We start from the raw sequence: 25,640 nt of genomic DNA on the forward strand, positions 1-25,640 counted from the left end.
GGTGAAGTTGATAAATCTGGCTTAAATCAGCTCGACGGGCTAACCACAGCCATTTATCCACCCACCTTTTAAAAATTAGGAGTGTCTCGTGTAAAAATGACAAATAAGCTAAAAAAATCATGAAGCTCTAGTTTGTGACATTTTGAATCCAGAATTCTAGAATGCAGAATGTGATAATGCCCTCACGGAAATTTTTATTTAAATGTGCAATAATTTAAAATAAAATTTAATTGATCCTGCAGGGCAGGACTTTAAACATTTTGTACTGTATGTATAGAAACTGGATTTGAATACATTTCTGGAAAAAAATGTTCACCTTCACAAGTTGGGCGTTGGCTATTATCTTAACACCTTAACACATAATGTCGTACATGTACGGCATTATGCACCCACAGTTGTATCGAGCGGGCTGCTGCAGTAAGCCTGCTCCATACACAGCGGATGCCGGCCATTATAATACAACAGGCACCCAGCCGCAATGACGGGGAATGATGATCATGCCAAACGTAATTATTTAACCCGTCAGACACCGTGATGCCTGTGAGGTAAGGCAGAGGGATGTGGCTTCCTCTGTCTTCCGATCGGAGCCCCTACAGAGAAATCGCGGGGCTCCAATCTGTTACATCTGGGACCTGCCAAGACTTCCCAGGGCTGTCATAGTAACCTCACTGTTAAGCTGTGCACAAGGCACGGCTCAGCAGAGAGCACATCAAAATCCTCATTCACCCTAATAAATCTCAATTAGGGTAAATAGGATAAGGGATCAAAAGATCCCAGGTTCTAGCCCCTAGGGGGGCAAATAGTTATTAAGATTAAAAGATATAAAAAATATTAAAAGTTTACATATAAAAATATATAATAAATAAACATGCTAGGTATCGCCACATCTGAAAATGTCTGAACTATTAAAATATAAAAAAAGTTTCCTGCACCATGAGCGCCATAAGGAAAAAAAACACACACGATTTACATTCTTTAATCACTTTGTCCCCCCCCCCAAAAAAAATTGAATAACAGTGATCAAAAAGTCGTATATACCACATAAATGGTATAAATAAAAACTAGTTTGTTTCACAAAGAACAAGAGCTTATACAAGCATATTTTTTTTAAAGTAATAAAACAAAAATAATGGAAGTTTGGTATCGCCATAATCATATTGAGCTGGGGAATAAAGATGTCATGTCAATTTTATTGAACACTATGACGTCAAAACCCCAAAAACCTTGGTGAAATATTTTACTTCAATTTTACCCCAGAAATATATTTTTTTTCCAATTTTCCAATTGAAGACATGATACATTAAAATGCATCTTGTCTCACAAAAATAAGCCATCATATGGCTATGTGGACAGAAAAATAAAAAAGTTATGGCTATTATAACACGGGAAGGAAAAATATAAAATGCAAAATTGAAAATAGGCCTAGTCTTTAAGGGGTTAAAGATCTAGTATATTGATGTCATATTGAACTTTACCCATATAGTAAAGTAGGCATAGCTACCAATGGCTGGGCATCGGTTTACTTTACATATTCTTTGTTCTCAAGAGTAATAAATAGTAGGTTATATTAGGGGTATAGTAAGACACTAGGTGCTGTACCAGCCGTACATAGATAGCGTTATTGATATCATAAATGTTTTCATCAGGACAGGACTTACTGCATGTGATAACTGATATTAGGCAGTTCCTGGAAGAAGTGTTGTCCTTCTGTCCTTCATTATTCATTATTCCCTGCATCTACCGTATTTTTTCGCTTTATAAGACGCACCCAATGATAAGATGCACCCCAGGTTTAAGAGGAGGAAAATAAGAAAAAAAATATTTTTCATCAGACCTCATATCAGAACCTCAGATCAGAACCCCATAAATATCAGGACATCAGATCAGACCCCCATAAATATCAGGACATCATATCGGGCCCCCATAAATATCAGGACATTAGATCAGGCCCCCATAAATATCAGGACATCAGATCAGGCCCCGATATCAGGACATCACATCAGCTATTCATGTCAGAACCTCATCAGATCTTATATCAGCCCATAGTGAGACCCCCATCAGACCTTATATCAAACCATAGTGAGACCCCCATCAGACCTTATATCAGCCCACATAGTGAGACCTCCATCAGACCTTATATCAGCCCATAGTGAGACCCCCATCAGACCCACCTCCGGCCACCTCCCCCATCTTCCAGGTCTGCGCTGCTCTGTCACCTGACTGCGTGCAACATCAGGTCATAGTGTACGCGGCCAGGATAGTGCAGCGCTGGCCACAGGAATGAAGACTGGGAGGGTGAGTACAAGCGCTTGTAGCGCTTCACTCCCTACTCCAGCACCTAAACCATACTAGTGAGCGCTTCCATAATGAAAGTGCTCACTAGTATTTGCTTTATAAGACGCATGGCCATTTCCCCCCCACTTTTGCGGGACAAAGTGCGTCTTATAAAGCGAAAAATACGGTAATTTCCCTATTTAATTATTGATTAACTGTTGCCTTTTGAGGCTTCTAGGTAGAAGCTATAGAAAACACACACACAAATATATATATATATATATATATATATATATTTATATATATCTTTACACCATGATCAACATATCCTGAAAATGTATACAGCAAATACATCTATGGGGCATGTTGGGCACATGCTTGCCCACTTTGCATCAACATACATTTTATTTCACTGTACTAAGTCTAGAATGACTAGAATTTCCATGTAAGGTGATCCTGCATAAAAAATCCTGTATACCACCTGGAATCAATCCACCAAATATGCAACTTGGCCTATAAAATTGGCATAGACTTTCCAGCCATACATAAAAACCACTGCTTAACATTGTGTAAGTCGCTCTCGTGCAGCCAAAACAGCTCTGACCCGAATCATGGACTCCATGAGACCTCTGAAGCTGTCTTGTCACTTCTGTAAGTTGTGAAATGGGGCCTTCATGTATTATACTTATCTTTCCAACACATTGTGCAAATGCTTAGCCATATTGAGACCTGGGGAATTTGGAGTCCAAACCATCAACTGTTTGTCATGTTCCTCAAACCATTCCTGAAAAAAAAATTGCAATGTGGCATGGCGCATTATCATATTGAAAGAGAACACTGACATTAGGAAATACAATTGTGATAACGGGAGTACTTGGTCTGCAACAACGTTTAGATAGATAGTATGTGTCAATATGAATGCAAGGAGACAAGGTATTCTAGCAAAATATTGCCCAGAGCCTTACACTGCCTCCACAAGCATGCCTTCCTCCATAGTGCATCCTGGTACCATGTGTTCTCTGGGTGAGCAACACATTAACAATTAGCTATCCACAAGATGTAAAAGAAAATGTGATTCATCAGACCCGACCATCTATTTCCATTGCTCCATGGTCCAGTTCTGATGATAAAACTTTGTGGCTGCTTTTGGCAGTAGACAGGGATCCACATGGGCACTCTGACCCATTGGCAGTTATGCAGCCCCATATGGAGCAATCTGCAATGCACTGTGTAATCTGGACTTTCTGTCAAAACCAGGATTAAATTTATCATCAGTTTCTGCAATAGTAAGTGCATTCCAGCAACACCCCACAAAACCTGCCATTTTGTAGATGCACTAATCAATTCTGAGCCACCATAATTTGGCTCTTGTCAAAGTTGCTCAGCTCCTTACAGTTGACCAATTCCTGATCTTGCACCACTTGACAGGTGGTATTATCACAAGATATCAATGTTATTCACTCCACTTGTCAGGGGTTTTGGTGATACAGTGGCCTGCAAAAGTTTAGACACTCCTATTAAAAATGACTGTTACCATGAACAGTTTAGCAAGTTGAAGATGAAATTATCTCCAAAAGCCATAAAGATTCCCATTGTATTTCAGGCAAAAAATATTTTTTCATTTTCATCTTTTACATTTTCAAAATAACAAAAAAGGAAAAAAGCCCAAAGCAGAACTTTGGACACCCTGCATGGTTAGCACCTAATAGTACCCCCTTTGGCAAGTAACACAGATTGGAAATACATTTTGTAGCCAGCCAAGAGTCTTTCAATTCTTGCTTGAGGGATTTTCATCCATTCTTCCTTGCAAATGTCTTCCAGTTCTGTGAGATTTCTGGGCTGTCTTGAATGCACTGCTATTTTGAGGTCTATCCACAGATTTTCAATGATGTTCAGATCGAGGGACTGTGTGGGCCATGGTAAAACCTTCAGTTGGTGCCTTTTGAAGTAGTCTAATGTGGATTTTGAGGTATGTTTAGGATCATTATCCATTTGTAGAAGCCATCCTCTTTTCAACCTCACCTTTTTTACAGTTGGCGTCATGTTTGCTTCCAGAATTTACTGGAATTCCATTGAATCCATTCTTCCCTCTACCCACAAAATGTTCTCTGTGCCTTTGGCTGTAACACAACCCCAAATAATGATAGATCCCCCCCAACCTCATTGGTCCACAATACTTGTTTCCAAAATGCCTCAGGCTTATTTAGATGCTCTTTTGCAAACTTCTGACGCATAATTTTGTAGTGAGGATGCAGGAGAGGTTTTCTTCTGATTATTCTTTCATGAAGGCAATATTTGTGCCGATGTAGTTGAAGAGTAGAACAATGAACCACCACTCTAGAGTCTTCTAAATCTTCCTGAAGGTCTTTTGCAATTAAGCAGGGGTTCTGATTTGACTTTCTAGAAATCCTACAAGCAGCTGTCTCTGAAATTTTTCTTGGTCTTCCAGACCTTTTCTTGACCTCCACTGTTACTGTTAACTTCCATTTCTTTTACATTTTGCACAAAGGAAATGGCAACCTGAAAACACTTTACTATCTTCTTATAGCCTTCCCCTGCTTTGTGTGTCTCAAAACATTTTAATTCTCAGAATGTTAGGTAGCTGCTAAGAAGAACCCATGACTGCAGTTTTTTTGGACAAATTTAGAGAAGTCTGGGTATTTATAAAGCTTTGAAATTTTCATCACCTGGCTTTTTCTCATGATGATTGTGAACCCCAACAGGCCATTTAAGGCCTGAGCTCTGAACACTCAAATCTCCTTGAGTTACCATACTTTTGCAAGGTACCTAAAATGTTGAAAAGTACATTTCATCTTTAACTTAAAGCATTTTGGAGATAATTTAATCTTCAACTTGTTCACAGTAACAGTAATTTTAACCATGGGTGCCCAAAGTTTTGCATTCCACTGTATATATGACTAATAGATGTATATGTCATAGTAATATAGTATATAAGGCCAAAAAAAGACATTTGTCCATACAGTTCGGCCTGTTATCCAGCAATTTTATCCAGAGGAAGGTAAAATCACATAAGAGGGAAAGAATTTCTTCCAGACTCCAATCAGGCAATCAGAATAACTCCCTGGATCAACAGCCCCTCTCTAGTAGCTATAACCTGTAATATTATTACCCTCCAGAAATACATCCAGGCCCCTCTTGAACTCTTTTAGTGAACTCACCATCACCACGTCCTCAGGCAGAGAGTTTCACTGCTCTTACCGTAAAGAATCCTCTTCTATGTTTGTGTACAAACCTTCTTTCCTCCAGACGCAGAGGATGTCCCCTCGTCAGTTGGGCAGAGGATGCCCCATTCCAGTTATTACTTTAGTTGCCCTCCTCTTAACTCTCTCCAGCTCTGTTATGTTTGCCTTGTTTACAGGAACCCAGAACTGTACACAGTACTCGATGTGTGGTCTGACTAGTGATTTGTAAAGTGGTAGGACTATGTTCTCATCATAGGCATCTATGCCCCTTTTGATGCAACCCATTATTTTATTGGCCTTGGCAGCAGCTGCCTGACACTGGTTTCTACAGCTTAGTTTGCTGTTTATTAAAATTCCTAGGTCCTTTTCCATGTAAGTGTTACCCAGTGTTTTGCCATTTAGTATGTACAGTACAGACCAAAAGTTTGGACACACCTTCTCATTCAAAGAGTTTTCTTTATTTTCATGACTATGAAAATTGTAGATTCATACTGAAGGCATCAAAACTATGAATTAACACATGTTGAATTATATACATAACAAAAAAGTGTGAAACAACTGAAAATATGTCATATTCTAGGTTCTTCGAAGTAGCCACCTTTTGCTTTGATTACTGCTTTGCACACTCTTGGCATTCTCTTGATGATCTTCAAGAGGTAGTTACCTGAAATGGTCTTCCAACAGTCTTGAAGGCGTTCCCAGAGATGCTTAGCACTTGTTGGCCCTTTTGCCTTCACTCTGCAGTCCAGCTAACCCCAAACCATCTCGATTGGGTTCAGGTCCGGTGACTGTGGAGGCCAGGTCATCTGGCGCAGCACCCCATCACTCTCCTTCATGGTCAAATAGCCCTTACACAGCCTGGAGGTGTGTTTGGGGTCATTGTCCTATTTGAAAAATAAATGATGGTCCAACTAAACGCAAAGCTGCAAGATGCTGTGGTAGCCATGCTGGTTCAGTATGCCTTCAATTTTGAATAAATCCCCAACAGTGTCACCAGCAAAGCTCCCCACACCATCACATCTCCTCCTCCATGCTTCACGGTGGGAACCAGGCATGTAGAGTCCATCCGTTCACCTTTTCTGCGTCGCACAAAGACACGGTGGTTGGAACCAAAGATCTCAAATTTGGACTCATCAGACCAAAGCACAGATTTCCACTGGTCTAATGTCCATTCCTTGTGTTCTTTAGCCCAAACAGGTCTCTTCTGCTTGTTGCCTGTCCTTAGCAGTGGTTTCCTAGCAGATATTCTACCATGAAGGCCTGATTCACACAGTCTCCTCTTAACAGTTGTTCTAGAGATGTGTCTGCTGCTAGAACTCTGTGTGGCATTGACCTGGTCTCTAATCTGAGCTGCTGTTAACCAGCGATTTCTGAGGCTGGTGACTCGGATGAACTTATCCTCCGCAGCAGAGGTGACTCTTGGTCTTCCTTTCCTGGGGCGGTCCACATGTGAGCCAGTTTCTTTGTAGCGCTTGATGGTTTTTGTGACTGCACTTAGGGACACTTTCAAAGTTTTCCCAATTTTTCGGACTGGCTGACCTTCATTTCTTAAAGTAATGATGGCCACTCGTTTTTCTTTACTTAGCTGCTTTTTTCTTGCCATAATACAAATTCTAACAGTCTATTCAGTAGGACTATCAGCTGTGTATCCACCTGACTTCTCCACAACGCAACTGATGGTCCCAATCCCATTTATAAGGCAAGAAATCCCACTTATTAAACCTGACAGGGCACACCTGTGAAGTAATCAGCAGTAATCAAAGCAAAAGGTGGCTACTTTGAAGAACCTAGAATATGACATATTTTTAGTTGTTTCACACTTTTTGTTATGTATATAATTCCACATGTGTTAATTCATAGTTTTGATGCCTTCAATGTGACTCTACAATTTTCATAGTCATGGAAATTAAGAAAACTCTTTGAATGAGAAGGTGTGTCCAAACTTTTGGTCTGTACTGTACTTGTGATTTGCATTATTCCTTCCTATGTGCATAACCTTACATATGTCAGTGTTAAACCTCATCTGCCACTTATCTGCCCAAGCCTCCAATCTATTCGGATCCATCTGTAGCTGTATATTGTCCTCTTCAGTGTTAATTACTTTACACAGTTTAGTGTCATCTGTAAAAATGTATATTTTACTGTGCAAGCCTTCTACAAGATCATTAATAAATATATTGAAGAGAATATGCCCCAATAATAACCCCTGAGGTATTCCACTAGTGACAGTCACCCAATCTGAGTATGTACCATTAATAACCACCCTCTGTTTTCTATTACTGAGACAATTACTTACCCACATACAGACGTTTTCTCCCAGTCCGAGCATTCTCATTTTATATACTAACCTTTTATGTGGTACAGTGTCAAATGCTTTGGAGAAGTCCAGATACACAACATCCATTGATTCGCCGCTGTCAAGTCTAGAACTTACCTCCTCATAGAAACTGATTAAATTAGTTTTACATGACCGATCCCTCATTAAGCCATGCTGATATGATGTTATTTGCTTATTTCCGTTGAGATGCTCTAAGATAGCATCTCTTAGAAAACCTTCAAACAGTTTACCCACAACAGATGTTAAATTTACCGGCCTATAATTTCCAGGCTCTGTTTTTGTTTTTGGATATTTCTTGAGGATTTGTTGAGGATTTTTCTTAATATATATATATATATATATATATATATATATATATATATATATGCCAAATGTGCATGGATAACATACTGTTAACATAACCTCAAAGTGGATTTATAGTTTGTATCAACATCCTTTAAATTTTGTAATGTATTTTTTTTTACCTTATTTTATTGTTCATATCTGCTGTTCTGGGCTGTGGTCACACGATCATGTCCATGCAGCTCTTTCTTATTTCCTGTGATATTATGTCCATGGCCATGTCAGGGATACGAGCATGTCTACATCACCAGCTGGGTGGAAGGAGCTATAAACTAAAATTGTTAGGGGCAGCACAGGAAGCGGTATATACAAAATGGAAACAAATCAGAGGGATTTGTTTACATGGTATAAATGCATTAGGTGAATCCAAACTGGAAAAGAAAAAGTATGGGGAAGATGTACATGAGGTAAGCAACCACATGAGCATATCCAAAACCCAAAATCCTGGAAAACCCCTTTAAGGAGATGCCATTGTTTGTCATGACAGTGGCGACAGAAGGTAAAGTGAAATGTGGATCTAGCTATTCTTTGTATACATTAATATCATAAACACCTTCATTTTATTGATATAAGGCTGAGTTTACACCTTAAGGTCCTGCAGAGATCCGATTCTTCTGAAGACTGAGGTTGATTGTACAAAGAGCATTTACACCCAGTGATTTTCTGCCATGATACAAATGATTCCATTCTAACATTGATCAGAGTTGGAGAATGGGAGGTCATTGATTCCTTTGCCGACAGCTAAAAACAACTGTGTTCACATGCAATGATAGGACCTGTCTAATGACAGAAATATTTATCACTGCAAGAATTATTGTCCATTGAATAAAGTCACGACAGGTTTCAGAAAGAGCTATTATCACTCCGTACACCAAAAATGAGACAGATTGCTTTCAAAATCATAGCCAGCCCTACAGAAAACAGCCAGGGGAAAGAGCCTTGGCCACGTAATATACTTGAATATCCTATAATCAGCACATGAAGGGACGGTGTGTGTCGATAATATGTGCTGGAATTCAGTATATGTGTGCCTTGGAGTGCTCTCAATGTATTCATGTGTTCAGGGCACACAGTCATTTCTATTCTTTGTGAATGTGTGGGGAGCCGGAATCTTGGTTACCAGAGCAACGCAGGGATGGAAGAGACACGGGGACTGATGGGGGGGCGCTGAGAACCTGCATCTCACTAAGAGTTTGGGAGGATTCCAGGAGGTGACAGGACCACCCAGTAGCAATATAATGATGACTGTGTGGTATCTGGCTTGCAGCTTCCCCCTTACCTCATACCCTTCCTGCGTTTGTGTAGGATATATTCACTTCACCCGCTAGGATAACATGTCCACGAGCACATTTAATTAGCCTTTTTTAACATTCCAATAATGAAACGATAAAATTTGCATAGTGAGACGTGTTTGTTTCAAAACAATGGCGCCTGACACATCAGATTATTAATAATTACAGTATTCAGCAATAGCGGCAAAATCTGCTCAAGAAACAGGACAGCTAGAAGCCCGAGCATGTCATTTTTGCAAGGGGACTTCAGGGACTCGATGGGAGGGAATCAGAGAGCATACTCCAAAACATCTGAATGTTAAAGTTTGCTATTTCAGAAACAAGGGCTCTGAATTCATTTTGGTGAACCCATAGAATATATCAGAGAATTGGCTAGGCAATAACATAATATAATCTGTACCCACTGCATTTCACTGGCATTTGACTGGGAAATCAGTATAGCTGTATCTAGGAACCTTAGCTCTCTATAGTGTAGGCGTAACAAATGTCTCAAAATGTATTTGGGGTCCGATTTGGTTGAATTGATCGCTGGATTTGATTCAGTTCAAATAAATTTAGTTTGAATCAAAAGTGCCCCAATTTCCCTAAAAAGTCATGTATGAGAGTCCCAGTCTGTTATGACTTTATCCAACCTCTTTCAAGCTCTTTAAAGGGTTTCTGTCACCAGATTTAACCCTATTAAACTAGCTGACGTTAGCGATGTGCTAATGTCAGCTAAACCTAACTAGTCTATTCCTACTTTTATCTATGCCCCCGTTACTCCAGAAATATAACTTTTATTATATGCTAATTAGCCTCTAGGAGCAGGATGGGCGTTGTTCCTAATCCTAGAGGCTCCGTTCTCCCACCTTTGTCGCCTCCCTCCAAGTCCTGATTGACAGGGCCAGGCAGCGCTTGCATCTGTCTGCCAGCCCTGTGCTCTAGTGAAATGTTGCGCCGTTCAGCATTCGGCGCAGGCGCGGTGAGGGAAAGATGCTCGCAGGCTGCCAGCTTCCTCACCGCGCCTGCGCCGAGTACTGAACGGTGCGAAAAGGTACATCAGAAAAGACACTCCCCTTAGGCTGCCAGCTTGATATAAATCTAGTAGAACAAGGATTCGGGAGATCTCTGGATCCATGTGAGGTACAGGGTTGGTTTGAGCTTTGTTAGAAAGAGATTGTCATGTTCTATATGATTAGAGAAATAAATATAGGGCGGCTCACTATAGCCCAAAAGATGGAGTAAGGTGCTCTATCCAAAACAAAGCGTACCCAACGCTTGTATGTGAGGGATTAAAGGATAAAGTATAGGGACGGCACTCTAATCATAGGTCGTGCATGGAAAAAAGAGTGTTTTATTATTTTTAATAAATACACGTATAAAAATTTGTAATGGTAAAAAAATCTTAGGTCTAAAAATGGCGTACTCCTAGTAATATAAAATGTGCATAATATACTATCAAATGCATGTACAGTAAAATACACAAGTAAAAATCCATAATTAGAATGTCCAAATAGGATGGTAATAATATAGGAAAAAACTTATAGACCTATTGGAGGTAGGTTTAGGTATCAAGTCTCAAGTCCAAAGATGTCACAAGGAGGACATGTATAAGTGAGAAGTGGGGGTCCCCTTTAGGGGATATGGTGATGTTCAATTCAATCTGGTTTTGCGCACTTTGTTTCAAATAAATGAGGTGTTCACCTCCAGTTAGTGATTGTGTTCACAGTTATCCAGCGATAATAGTATTATAAGAGTTGCTAATTCAGCAAGTACGTTACCCTCCTATGGATCAGGGGTAGGTTGGTAAGCGGCTCCTGGCGGGCGGGTGGTTTCCACGTGCGTTGCTCCCGCTCATGGGGCTGTGTGTTCTCTCTATCAGCTGCTATAGCTGTTCGTCACTTCCGGTGACGTCACTCGCGCTCGCTGACTCTCCTGCTCGATTCTCATCGGCGTTGCACGTGGTGTCCGATGGCGGGAATGGGAGGCTGCGGCTTTTTTCAAAAGTTAAAGATACTCCGGAGCTCTTGCAGTTTTTAGGATCCTTTTAGCTAGCTTTGTATGAGTATGACTACCTCAAAGTACCCCATACGCATTTCGGATGCTTACTGCTCCTTCTTCAGTGGGAATGGGTAGCTTCTCTTTTTTTGTTCTATATATATGGTCCTAATTGGATCCAATTGGGATTATGGGGGCGTGGTCATGGACCTTGATTCTTGGTGTTTAGGAACACTTGTCCTGGCCTTGAAAGTGGAAGGAATAGGATTCAGGTGGAATGCTGTGATACATGTGAAAAAACTGACCAGATCCAGCCATATTGTATATCCTTGTGTGGTTCATGATGTTTGTATTTTAAAATGAGAATAAAAAACCATAAAATCCATATATCTTCGTATGTGTCTATATACTCTCATATAAATAAACACTCATCATCGGTTTGTAGAGGAATACATATATTATAATAGGATAAAAGATAAAAAGTAAGTATAAGTGTAAGAACTACAGGTTGGGGATGACATCAACACTGTTGGACATATTACAAGTTTGGATTGATGAACTGGGGTGTGTTGTACTAGAGATAGGTTCCTATATATTATGGTTCCCTAGTTGCATATATACACATTCAGAGGACATCAGAGATCCGGGTGTTCTTCAATTGAGTATTGTTAATTTTATTGGGGAGATTACTACCTGTATTGTGGTGTGTAGGTATACTCAAGTTGTTGCTTTAGATGTGGAGAGGGTGTTGGTAGAGGAAGAACAGTGGAAAATAGTAGGAGTAATAGTAGGAATTGATAGTAGACTGAGGGGGAGGGGCCCACCCGGGAGGAGGGGTCGGAATGCTGGTAAACAGCCGGACTACGATCCCTGATCCCAGGGGGGGGCGCCCCGCCCAAATGGTCAATCTGCGGTGTAGGGTCCTAATTATAGAAACCCAAATATTTCCATCTCCGCGTTAAGTCCTTTTGGGATCATTGTATTGAACTCAAATATTTTTCTAGACTCTGATCTAGACATTGCAGCTATGTGGTTACCGCCTCTCCATTGGCGTGTGATTCTTAATATAGCTGCATAAGTGAGTGATGATGGGTCACAATTATGTTTTTCTTTATAATGTCTGGAGACAGAGTGTAATTCGTAACCTTTTTTAATATTTGATATGTGCTCTGCTATTCTTGTTTTGAGAAGTCTTTTTGTGCGTCCAATGTATTGCTTAGCACAGGGGCATTGTAGGACATAGATCACATTACTGGAGTGGCATGAGAGATGTTCCCGGATTTGATGTATGTATGTGCTATAGGTTGCATTTACTGTGGTCGTTTTTCTCGGAAAGTTAGTGATCTTGCAATTGTAGCATTTTCCGCATCTAAAAATACCTTGCAATGTTAACCAACTTGGGTTAGGTTTAGTTGTAATCTTTTTTATTGTTGGTGCTACTTTAAGTCCAAGATTTGGGGCTCTAGTGTAAGTGATCTGCGGTTTATCTGGTAATAGTTGACCGATGACTTTGTCTCTCAGAATATGGTGCCAATTTTTGTGGATGCTCTTCTCTAGTTTCTTATAATGGGCATTGTATGGTAAGATAATTCGTGGAGTTTCTTCTTTTGTAGTCTTGTTTGTTGTGGTTTGGTCAAAGAATGTTGTTCTGTCCATTGACCTTACTCTGTCTAATGATCTATCTATTATTGTCTTTGGATAATTCTTAACTAGGAATTGTGTCTTTAAACTTTCTGCCTCTATTTCAAACTGGCTCTCTAGTGTACAGTTTCTCTTTAATCGTCTAAACTGACTTGTCGGGATATTTAGTAGCCAGCTAGGAAGGTGGCAGCTTGAATGTAGAATAAAGTTGTTCTTCATCACTGGCTTTTGATATGTGCTACAGTGAAGTTTGTTATCTGTTGTCTGAATCAATAGGTCAAGAAATTCTACTTGTATCTCGCTTATGTTCGTGGTAAGTGTTATATTCCTATCATTTGTGTTAATGTCCTCCAAAAATTCATTTAGTTTGTCCCTAGTGTCGCTCCAGATGAAGATGATGTCATCTATATATCTTCGCCATAGTACCAGGCTCGTCCCCAGCAGTGGCGTGATAAAATCCTGTTCCCACTGTGCCATGAAGATGTTAGCATAGCTGGGGGCGAACCTGGTACCCATGGCGGTACCGCGTTGTTGTAGGTAGAATACTGAGTCAAACATAAAATAGTTATGGGTAAGGATGAAAAGTACACTCTCTACCAGAAAGTTAATCTGATCTATGTGTAAAGTTTGATAGTGATTCAATTGTTCTCTCAGGGCGGTAGTACCGTGGTTGTGGTCAATGATAGTGTAGAGTGAGTTTACATCCATTGTACATAGGAGCCAGTGTTTTTGATATTCTACCTGTTCCAGTGTTCTCACTATGTCTGTTGTATCCTTGATGTAGGATGGGATTATTTTGACCGTGGGCTGTAGTAGTCTGTCTATGTACTGGGAAAGGTTGGAGGTGAGGGATCCGATTCCTGAGATTATCGGTCTACCAGGTGGATGGGTTGGATTTTTATGGATCTTTGGTAGACAATAAAAGATGGGGATTCTGTTCTGTGCGTTGGTTATGAATGTAGCTTCTTGTTCATTCAGGATGCCCTTTTCTCTACCTGCTTGTGTCAGTGTTACTAGTTCCTTATGGAATTGTTCTGTCGGGTCTTTTCTGAGGGTAGTATATGATTCAAGATCTGTTAGTTGTCTCTTGCATTCTATGGTGTAGTCTTCTGTATTTTGTAAGACAATTGCCCCCCCTTTGTCTGCTGGTCGTATAATAAGATTCTGGGTCGATTGTAGTTGTCTTATCGCGTGCATCTCTCTCTTAGTCATATTGAAATGTGTTTTGTTTAAGTTCATTTTCCTAATGTCTGACTCTATGCATTTCCGAAATGTGGCGATATCATGTCCCATTTCTTGTTTTGGGTATTTTACGGATTTTATTTTTAGGTCTGTATGATTATATATTGATGTTTGGGAATTGTCTATGGATATTGGATTCTTAATGAAATATTTTTTTAGGCAGAGTTTTCTCACGAATTTCTCTATTCCTATATATGCATTGAATTTGTCCATTTTGTTCAGTAGTTTCTTTTGTGATTCATTGAGAGTTACATTTACACCTGGGCAAAACCAGATTGAATTGAACATCACCATATCCCCTAAAGGGGACCCCCACTTCTCACTTATACCTGTCCTCCTTGTGACATCTTTGGACTTGAGACTTGATACCTAAACCTACCTCCAATAGGTCTATAAGTTTTTTCCTATATTATTAACATCCTATTTGGACATTCTAATTGTGGATTTTTACTTGTGTATTTTACTGTACATGCATTTGATAGTATATTATGCACATTTTATATTACTAGGAGTACGCCATTTTTAGACCTAAGATTTTTTTACCATTAAAATTTTTTATACGTGTATTTATTAAAAATAATAAAACGCTCTTTTTTCCATGCACGACGCATGTTCTATATGATGCCTGATTTTCATTTTTCACATTAACCATGGGATAACTCCTTTAACACCATGGAGTTGTCTTTTGCAGGAAGAAGAAGTTATTAGACAGTAGCCTGTAATAGGGTAATAGCATATAACTTACAGACTGTGTGGGAAGGAACTAGCTCACTAGGTATTGGATGGTTTTTGAATTAACTGAGATGTAGCTGACACAATATATTGTACTGGCGGACACTGTTGTATAGTCACTACACTTCACTTTTTTAATGTTTGTTGAATTGATACTACAAGAAAGCAATTGTTTACACCAGGGGTGGGGAACCTTTTTGCTGGCGACGGCCATTTGGATATTTCGTGGGTCATACAAAACTCTTAGGTTAAAAATTTGCAGGCCCCATTTTGACCAAATATAGCAGTCTAATTTTTAAGTTGAGAATATTATATATTTACTTCTTTATATCTTGGCATTAATGGCAGCCAAGCTCATGCCAGGAGGGTCCAGAGAGCGGTTCACCCAGCTTCCATTCTCCTTGCCACTGCCTCTGCCTTTGCAACCATCCTTGCCTCTGTCCCTTTCTCAGCCTCAGATCAGCCCCCCACCTCCATCAGCCTCAGATCAGTCTCCCATCAGATCCCCCCAGCCTATATCAGACTCAGATCAGACCCCCATCAGACCTCCCAGCCTCAGATCAGACCCCCTCCGTCTCCATTAGCCTCAGATCAGACCCCCTCATCCTCCATCAGCCTCAGATCAGCTTATATCAGACCCTCCCAGCCTGCATCAGCTTCAGAACAGCCCCCAACCTCTAACTAAACTCCACCCCCCCCCCCCCCCAGCCTGCACTATCCTCAGATCGAGCTCCCAGATCAGACGTTTAAAAAATAAAATAAACTTACCACTCCAGCTCAGGATGACACTGCCACTCGGCAGATTCACTCACCCTCCCTGGTCTTCTTCCCACAGTGCTGTGAGAACACACAGTGCATCTCACCATGTTGTTTAATGGGCTGAATAGCTGCAGACTGGTCAGAGGGCCCATGTTGATGTCCTTCCACCAACAAAAAAGTGCCTACAGTGAGTAAGAATTAGAACTGGACCATGGTGGAATGGGAGAGGGTGTCCCAATCTGATGTTTTATTTCATAGCATGTGGGTGAATGTTCATATCTTACTAACGGAAGAAGGAAAGCCAGTGGAAAGGTTATGATGCTCTGGGCAATGTTCTGCGGGGACACTTTGGATCCTGTCATTCATATGGATGTTACATTCATAGGTACCACGTAACATTGTTGCAGACTAAATAAACTCCTTCCTGGCAATGGCTAAAAGAGACAGTGGCTTATTTCAGTAGGATAATGAGCCCTGAACATTGAAAAGATTATTCAGGGATGGTTTAAAGAATAGTTTGAAGAGGAGTTTAAGGTGTTGACTTTGCCTCCAACTTCCCCAAAATATCAATCTAATCTGTAGGATCTGCAGAAAAAACTGTAAAGTCTGAACGTCTAATCCAGGGAGACCCCACCTCACAATTTACTTGACTTAAATGGTGTACTGCTAACGTAATTTTATGGCTGGTTAGTGATGGGTGGGACCAGAAATGGTCATGGGGTATGACAATAGTAATAGAAAGGTGGAACGTTACCTGGACACAGGCCTCTCACCCAGTTAAGCCAGTACTTTCTGTTCTGCGCTGATGATGGGCAATAACCCCCGAAACAGCTGTCTACAGATGAGGTGCTGGCTTATTTAATATCAAAGTCATGTCTCAGGGCTTATTTTAAGAGCTGAACATTGACTTATTGGATAGCTGCCTTACATCTGATGGCATTAGAGGCAGAGCTTTCCCTCCCAGAAAGGTGGAACTACATGGTTTAAACCTACAAACACGGTGGGCAAAATCTCTCTGATTGGCAAGAATGTGCTAGAAGTAAACATTTATCTCAGAGGACTAATGCTTTCCATAGCAAGCGACTAGTTTTAGGTTTAAATTGGCTTTGGAAAAATGACTTTTATTGTCCAGTTGATTTCTATGGTATCACTCTATTACTTAGATACTGGTTTAAAAACTATTCCTCATTGTCTGTGCTCTGTGCACTCAATTTATGTCCTTGACAGTACCTAAGGTGAAAAGATATATTTCACCTCCATACAGACAAAAATCTCAAACTCGTATAGATCCAGAGCAGCGCGGTTTTAGCTTCATCTTCCCAGTGGAAGACGTACCTTGCATATTTAATCACACAAGCATTATACCCAGAAGGGGAAATGATTCATGTTTTGCACCAGAAAACATACATCTAGGGCTCTGTCCTGAAGGCTGCACGTTGAAGACTAGAATGTAAAGTGAGATACATGAATTGTGTTCTTTATTTGTGCATCTAGCTATTAGCTAATTAGGATTTATCCAGAAGGGGGCAGATTTACTCTATCATGCAGGGCTTAGCAAGCAATGCTCTGTGGTTTACACGTACTATTAAAGGGGGAAATCAATCAAAATTAGCGTTATTTTTCTTTTGATGGCAAACTCAGTTTAATCAACATTTAGGAAGTATGAAATGAAGAACTGATTAGAATAGCTTGTTCAATGTTTCTAACCAATTAAGAAAAAGAAACGTACGTTAAGGTCTGCCGTATTAAGCCTCGCACCTACACGTTTCAATCCTTGATTGTGAAGTACAGAGGAGACAAATACTGACTTATGACAGTATATGGGAAGAAATCTATTGCACATGTGGTAACTTCAGCTGTGAGGACACTGGGGTTTTATGTTACTACTTTATGACTCAAGAATTTCAGTACAGTATAGGCGTTTATTTGGGCCATTTTGGCAACTTTTAAGTGTCATATGCTATGATGATATTGAAACTGAATGGTGGCAGTGTATGTCCGTATTATTTGCCCAATTTTTGTTGTATTATTTAGGAATGTATGGGGACATTGTTTGAGCATTGATTTACACTATGATGTGAGCAATATGTACTTTCAGAAGTAGTTTCATATTTTTATAGGAAGTCCAAGGAAAAGTGTATAAAAGATGTATTTAGTCTCTGTACCCATGGCAGCAACAGCTACTGTTTGTGCACCTTAACACCTCAATGTACAGATGCGCTGGGTGGAATGTATCATGAGGATAACATTTGAAGTTAGTTTATCTTGAGTTTCCATTGACGTAATTTGTGCCAAATTTATAGCACTTGTCTAGAAATGCTGCTGTAGTTGTTTATGCCTCTCCCCCCCTCCCTATTGGAGTGATGCATTCATCAACAGATTTACCAAAGGAAATGTTACCGAGATCGGTAGACTTCCATCACTTCTAGGATTTGCCCCAACAAAGTAGTGAAAAAAAAACTAGGTCAGCACCCCAAATTGGCTCCAGATCTTTTAGCAAACCACGCCCACTAGTCCATCCAATATTCAGAACTGTAGTAATTCATGTAAAAATGTAAAACGTTTCATATCTTTGCACAAATAAGTCCTAAAAATTGTAAAAGCCCTATTTTGCAACTTTTTAAAGCCAGAACACTGAAGTGCAGAAGTTGAGGAATTCTGCATTTCTGCCCATTTTGACTCACACAGAAAGTATAATGGAGGGAAAAGAGATAGGGAATTGTTCCTTAGTGACCTTGTGTGCAAACAAGTCTTATAGGGGTTGCGTTACTTTGGCAAGTGGCATTTATCATGTAGAGAAAGTAAATACAATCCACTTACTAATGTATTATGATTGTCCATATTGTCTCCTTTGCTGGCTGGATTCATTTTTCCATCACATTATACACTGCCCGTTTCCATGGTTACATACCACCCTGCAAACCAGCAGTGGAGGCCGTGCTTACACACTATAGGAAAAAGTGCCGGCCTCTGGTGGCTGGGACCGTGGGAGCTCACATAGGCTGGTGCTTTTTTCGATAGTGTGCAAGCAGGGACACCACTGCTGGAGTGCAGGGTGGTTGAAACCATGGAACGAGCAGTGTATATTGTGAAGAAAAAAATGAATCAAGCAAAGGAAGGAATATGGACAATCACAATACATTAGGAAGTGTCTTGTATTGATTTTCATTACATGATAAATGCTATTTGCTGAAGTGAGACAACCCTTTAAATGAAATTGTCCAGCTTTGGAGCTGACAAACCCAATGGGCCAGAACTGTTATGTTCAGGGGAACAAGTCCCGACCATAGAGATTGTCGGCCCCAAAGCCAGACAACCCCTTTAAGCTGGGAATTTTTTATACTATACATCCAGGGATAAATCTTTGTAACAAAATTTTCTATGTCTATGGTACTAAAATAATTTGTAATCAGTTGAAATTCTTAGATAGTGGTTGTTAGAGAATAACAGAACAGAGTTATCAGAATAACAATGGGTCCTTTATTGCATTTACCAGGTCATTGTAGAATAATTAGGACATCATTCTCTCCTTATGTTAAGAAGGTCAGCACCTGCATTTAGCATCCAAAATACTGCATTTACAACAGAGATAATGTGAAAATCGGCTTAAAAGAGTTTTCCAGTCTCCTGATATTAATGACCTAGCTTGTTCTTGTATTATAAGGCACATAGTTTTATCATACCTTGTAATAGCAGTTTATTGTAATTCTTACTGAGTTAATAGCATGATTATTATTCGGATGGACTGGTTGTTAAGGACAGAGCTTCCTGACACCCACCTAAGACAACAGTCTGTTTGCAGGTCTTCCTGCTGTTGGCATTTGTATGAGAGAACAAATTTATCATTTGAATATGACACTTTTTGTGGCATGAAAAAATCACAAACTGCTCATTTGCAACTTTTTTAATGGCACTTGCACTAAAATTTTGGTGCAAGTGCCGTTTCTCTCCCGGCCTTGGCGCTCTCCTAAAGAGGGGGCGGGATCACATTTATCATTTTCTGTGGCAATTTTCTGATATAGAAGAACATAGAAATCTAAGCCAGCCAGGGACCGGTGTAGATTTCTGTTCAGGCACATGGACTTCCGGATGCAGAGCTTAATCTGTGACAAGGAGTGTGCCTTATCATAAATCAGGAGCAGCACCTGGTAGCGCGCCTGGTTATCATAGCCGGACATACACCGCCGGGAAATGATAAATCTGTCCCATTTTGTTTTACCATATAGTATGGGTGGTTATCAGAGCTCTCTGTTCATGACAATCAACCTGTTGAATAATAATGACTTTCAGCTGGCCATACACATTATACGTATGCCGACCAAACATGCAGATTTTGAGCATGATTAAGACACGTAGATTTGGGGAATGATATGGGGTGGACAATTTGATTTCAACTTCCTAATCCATTTGAGGCAATAAGCTGCTGCCAGAGGAGTCTGGCTGTGGCTTTCTCCCCTCTTACTACTGAGAACACATGCAGATAATGGTTCTCACTATGGTTCAGTGGCGTTTCAGACCTTTGGTAACCCTTTTGAAATTAAAATACGTCATCAGTTTTTTTCTCACATCTTCTGGAATTTCCTTTGATCATAGTACAGTGTCCTTGTCGACACTTTGTGGTCAAACTCATGACAAGGTTCACTGGATCACTGGTAGATACATCTCCTGAAGGTATTAAAGTACCGTAAGTCTCTTAATTAACTAAGGGACAATAATTTTCTATTCAAGGTCAGTAATTTGGTAGATTACTTACATTTGAATTTCTGTTTTAAGATATCTGTATTCATAAGATGCTAAAATTGCATAGCAGAGCTGTCAAATGATATTTCGTTCCCTATGATTCTACAAACGTTGCATCTCAGTGTTTGTGAGTTTCAAGTTTTGTTAGTATAATATAGTATGAGATCTTAGTCACTGACTGTTTTTTTTTCCCTTTTAAGGTGAAGATGAACAGGAAGAGAATCAGAAGGTCAAAACCCAGAGGCCACGATCTGCAGATGAGCCTGCTGTATACATGGCACAGACAGGTGAGACAAAGTCTACGATTCATATTTTATTTCAAGTCTTCAACAATTGTCATAACCTTATGAATAGAAATATGTATTTAAAACCCTAGATACATTACATGCAATTCAATGAGAAGTGAATTAGATCTCCAGATAAACAATCACCTGTTGATAGAGTATGTCAAGTAAAATATGTTGATGACAAGCCATGGAATCATAATAACAGTATAAATATTACAAGTATTAATATGTAAAACATTTACATTAGGGATTCCATTAAAAATAATGGAATTAAATGGCTAAAGAATACAATAATTGCTTACTTTATAATGAAAATAGCTGCAATAAGATGTAATTGTGAGGAACTACTATGGTCACCATCCAGAACCACAGCCAGCAACTCAGAAACAGTTACTAGTCTTTCGTAACCACTCTGGTTGGTAGGAATCTTCACCAGTCTGCCACAAGTCCAGATAGATTTGGCTGCTAGGAACCAGGTTACATCTGTAGAATAGGTAGCATAAAACTGGCAGAAAACTGGTGCAACCTCGCTAGAACTAGACTTGGCCAGGCATGCAAAGTAGTAGAAAGCAGGGTCAAGACCAGGAGAGATGCATAAAGCCAAAACAGTGGGAAAGGGGTTAATCCAGAAACACGACGCATTTAAAATACCAGGAAAAATAGTGGAAACCAAATCAGCGGCCAAGGGCTTAATGCAGACAACAAGCCTTAGTCAGATACCAGTTCAAATGCAGCAGTACTGAGTAGCAGAAGCCAGTATAACAAAATAACAGGTAATGGCAATTGCTGAGTTGCAGTCTTAAATCCCCCGCTTAGCTCTGGGATTGAACGCTGAGCCAGGAAGCTGATTGACCAGCTTGGCATGACTAGTCGGCAAGGCGACCTCCCAGTGCACCATGCACAGTATCTAGGCTAAGTAAACTGGTGACACTAATGGTGGGTAATAAAACACAATTTAGAAGAACTGCTGAAGAACAAAAGATGTTGAAGGAAGACATCACTTAAAATAGGGATCTCACAAGCGGTCCAAAACGGATCAGTTTTGCCCTTAATACATTCTGAATGGATAATGATATGCTCAGAATGCATCAGTTTGCCACAGTTCCGCCTCCATTCCGCTTTGGAGGCGGACACCAAAACTCTGCTTGCAGTGTTTTGGTGTCCGTCTGACGAAACTGAGCCAAACGTTTTCACTGACACAATATGGCACAATAGAAAACAGATCCGTCCCCCATTGACTTTCAGTGGTGTTCAAGACAGATCCATTTTGGCTATGTTAAAGATAATACAAATGGATCTGTTCTGAACGGATGCATATGGTTGTATTATCTGAATGAATGCGTTTGTGCAGATCCATGACGGATCGGCACCAAACGCAAGTGTGAAAGTAGCCTTACTGTGGAGACTAGTAGGCAAAAACGACAGGAAATATTATGATGGAGGATCACATGATTGCACTGATTGTCTCAGAAGCTGACAAGCAGCCTGATCAGCGAATTGGGTGGAGGGCAGGACGAGGAGGAAGAAATGCCATTCTGTGCACACCTAGAGATGTAATACAGCATGTGTAAATGTGTAAATTTTCAATACCAGTGTGCATTGTGTTTGTAGAGGGGGAGGGACATTTAATTCCTCCTCTGTCTTTAAATTCCAGGAAAAAAAACACTGTGCTGCTAGTTCTGTTTATTAATCTGTGTACCAAACCTGTGACTTTACACTTATATATGCTTCATATTAAAATGTCTGGCAAACAGAAGACTGCAAAAGAAAAGGCTGATGCCTCGTCATCCAAGAGACATAATGTGGGTAGTACTGCAGTAGCATCAGTAGCAGCACCAGCCATCCAGCCAGTAGTAGTAGTATGTCACAGTTCTCCAACACTTCCAACAGGCAGCAGATTATCATAATGAGGAAGAGGTTCTGGTGAAGGCAGGTGAAACCGTACATAGCTGTGTTGATGATGGTAGTAGGATTAGTGGCATTTGTAGCCATTGCAGTCTTGGCATGGAGGGTAAGGATTATGATGATGATTGTGTGTTATACAAGACCTGGGAGCCAGATTGGTGAGGTGGAGACAACAGAGGAGTATAGAGGAGGCCATGGCTGCAATAAAGAGCAGAGGCAACATACTGTATGTCCAAAACTTCCAAAAGAACTGGCAGGGCCAGATCTGCATCTATTGTGGTCAGCTCGGGAACTGATGATGCTGCCAATACTGTGGGCACAGATGCTGCCGCTAGCCACTATTTCGTTCCACAATTTCGTTCCGCATTTTGTGGAACGGAATTGCGGGCCCATTCATTTCTATGGGGACGCACAATGTGCGGACCCGCACTTCCCGAAAAAATAGAACATGTCCTATTTTTGAAAGAAATGTGTGGTAGCAGGCACTCTCTGATTTGGAGTCACATATTAGTTGTAGCAATAAGTACAGATAATACTGAGTAATCAATAAATTCGATGTATTTCTATAAATTGCAGGTAATACAAAAATAAATAATAATAATAATATAATAAAAATAATAAATAGTAGGATAATTAAGCAATAGGTAGTGGTCCCAAATACTAATAAATAGATGGACATAAAAGATAGTAAAACCAGGTGACTGTTAGAATGAGTCAATCTGGCACATATAGTCCTTCCATTAGTAAAAGTTAAATACTAACCATTTTTGTGATATTCGCTGGCAAACTTGTAAATTTCGGGTTATAGCTGATCCGAGATTATATTGCTAGTCCCAAGTACAAGTCTTAATATACTGCTGGTATCAAGTTAAAATCGTATTCAATAAAAGCACAGATAACCCTCCTGTTGATTAGTATTGTATCAGAGGGAGTCTGTCAACGGAACTTACGTGCGGGGTGGGTATTCTAAGGTAGCCTTCACGTGGCGTCCCACGTCTTCTTTGGCATCTAAAATTGCTTACCTCTCGATATTTTCCCCTACGTAGCTTCTTCAGATTTGTTGTCGTTTGCAGCCTTATCTGGACAAGGCCTCGGCGTCCCACGTGGAGTCCGGTGATGCGCGTCGCCTAGATACCAAGGTGCGGCTGTTTGCGCTGTCTCATCTAGTATCCTACACACGTGACCGGGATGTAGTTGAACCGGGAAAGAGGCCAGATCAGTGACGTAGTAAAGTCTCTGATTAAGTAAAGTTTTGTGCTGGAGCACTCCGATTTATTATTATTCATTGTTAAGCTTAATATGATCCAGAATAATTCCACCGTTAATCGAGGTAATAGTAAGTCCCCAAACTTCCTCACATCAGTGAGTGGGGGACTGTTCATCCGTTCCTTATATATGGTATCCAATTCGGTAGTTTCTATTAGGTTGAATTCACCGTAATGCAGCACATAATAAAATTGCACTTGTGAGTTTACTGGTATCAGCTTTGCCCCACATGCTCTCAGAAATGCGGACAAGAATAGGCATATTCTATTAGTGCCAGCGATGTGTGGTCCGCATTTTGCAGAACGCACATTGCCGTGTTCGTGTTTTGCGGATCAGTGGATCCGCAAAACATGTTACGGACATGTGAATGGAGCCTAAGTATCTCCCATATTGCAGTTTTTCTCCACAAGACCAGCACACATTCTTTTGTATGGCATTGCCAGATAAGCACTGGTAATAATTGTCTCAAAACTGAATTCTAAGTTATGCCATCCATTGGACTTTTTGCCAGGAAGGTGTCTTGTCATTGTGGAAATGTAGCACAATTCTGCACCTTCACCAAAATTCTACTGTATGATATTTGTACTTCTGCCCAGCTGTCAATAAAAAAAAAAATTGTTTAAAATTGTCTCGTATTTTTAAATGACTGTGGCTTTTCCTGGCACATACTGTGTTCCCTGACTCCATTGACTTATGGGCAGGCTGTCACATTCCGGAGGACCAGGGCAGAACTCCAGAACGCCTTGAAAACAGGACAAGCGCAGATGCAGACCAGGGACCTTTATTAAACATATAATAAATGAACATGACAGTGTTTATATGCAGATTAGGCAATAATGGTAGAACTACCACAGAATCAAGTGCACAGGCAGACCAGAGGCAAAACCCAGGAGGGCAAAGAGCCAGTGAGCCCGGTTCTTCACAGAGCCCCTGGTGGTGGGGATCAACTGGGCCATGGGCTCACTGGTCGCACCTCCGGAAAGGTTCCGGTACACTTGGCCACTACATGCAAAGAACAGGTACAGAAGATGAGGCAAGGCTATAACATCAACACCAACAACACCACTTTACCAGGGACACCACAAAGAAGGGCAGATGGCAAAACCCCCTGGGTCAGCAGCAAGGGGCTACACCCAGCAAGGCAAAAGACAGACTGACCACTAGCCCAACAGCTCACAGGGAGGGCACCTGTTAAGACACACCCAGGAACAGACCAGGGTAAGTTAACCCCATCAGAACCAGGATAAACAAGTAGCACAAAACAAATGATACGGACCACAATTCATACACAATGCCGCAGCCAGCACACATCGCAGATCCAACATACATGGGAACACCCACAGCCAGTACACAAAGCGCATGCAGCCAGCCTGCACGGCACCGGTGACAGGAACCACAGGGATATGGACTAGGAGTCACAAACACAGGCAACAGTTCACACACAACACAGCAGCCAGCACGCAGCCCCAAGCAACCAGCATACACAAGTGCCAGTCTGAAACCAGTACGCGAGAGAGCCTGCAGCCAGCCTTCACAGCAACACTTACAAGAACAGCAAAGAGATGCAGACACAGGGAGTATACACATTCACAGGCATAATTCACACAAGACACTGCAGCCAGCACGCAGCCCCAAGAAACCA

At 40.7% G+C, this 25,640-nt stretch overlaps 1 protein-coding gene across 9 annotated transcripts in view; it reads left to right on the top strand.

Moving 5' to 3' along the window:
- ADGRB2 (adhesion G protein-coupled receptor B2) overlaps positions 1 to 25,640 on the top strand; it is a 509,181-nt gene that overhangs the window by 302,522 nt on the left and 181,019 nt on the right. For all 9 annotated transcript variants that reach the window (XM_044285131.1, XM_044285132.1, XM_044285129.1 and 6 more), the window contains one exon: positions 20,741 to 20,827. In XM_044285131.1, coding sequence (XP_044141066.1) covers positions 20,741 to 20,827 — 87 coding nt within the window. The remainder of the gene's footprint in view (positions 1 to 20,740; positions 20,828 to 25,640) is intronic.

This window comes from Bufo gargarizans, chromosome 3 (assembly GCF_014858855.1).
Source record: "Bufo gargarizans isolate SCDJY-AF-19 chromosome 3, ASM1485885v1, whole genome shotgun sequence".
Lineage (NCBI taxonomy): Eukaryota > Metazoa > Chordata > Amphibia > Anura > Bufonidae > Bufo > Bufo gargarizans.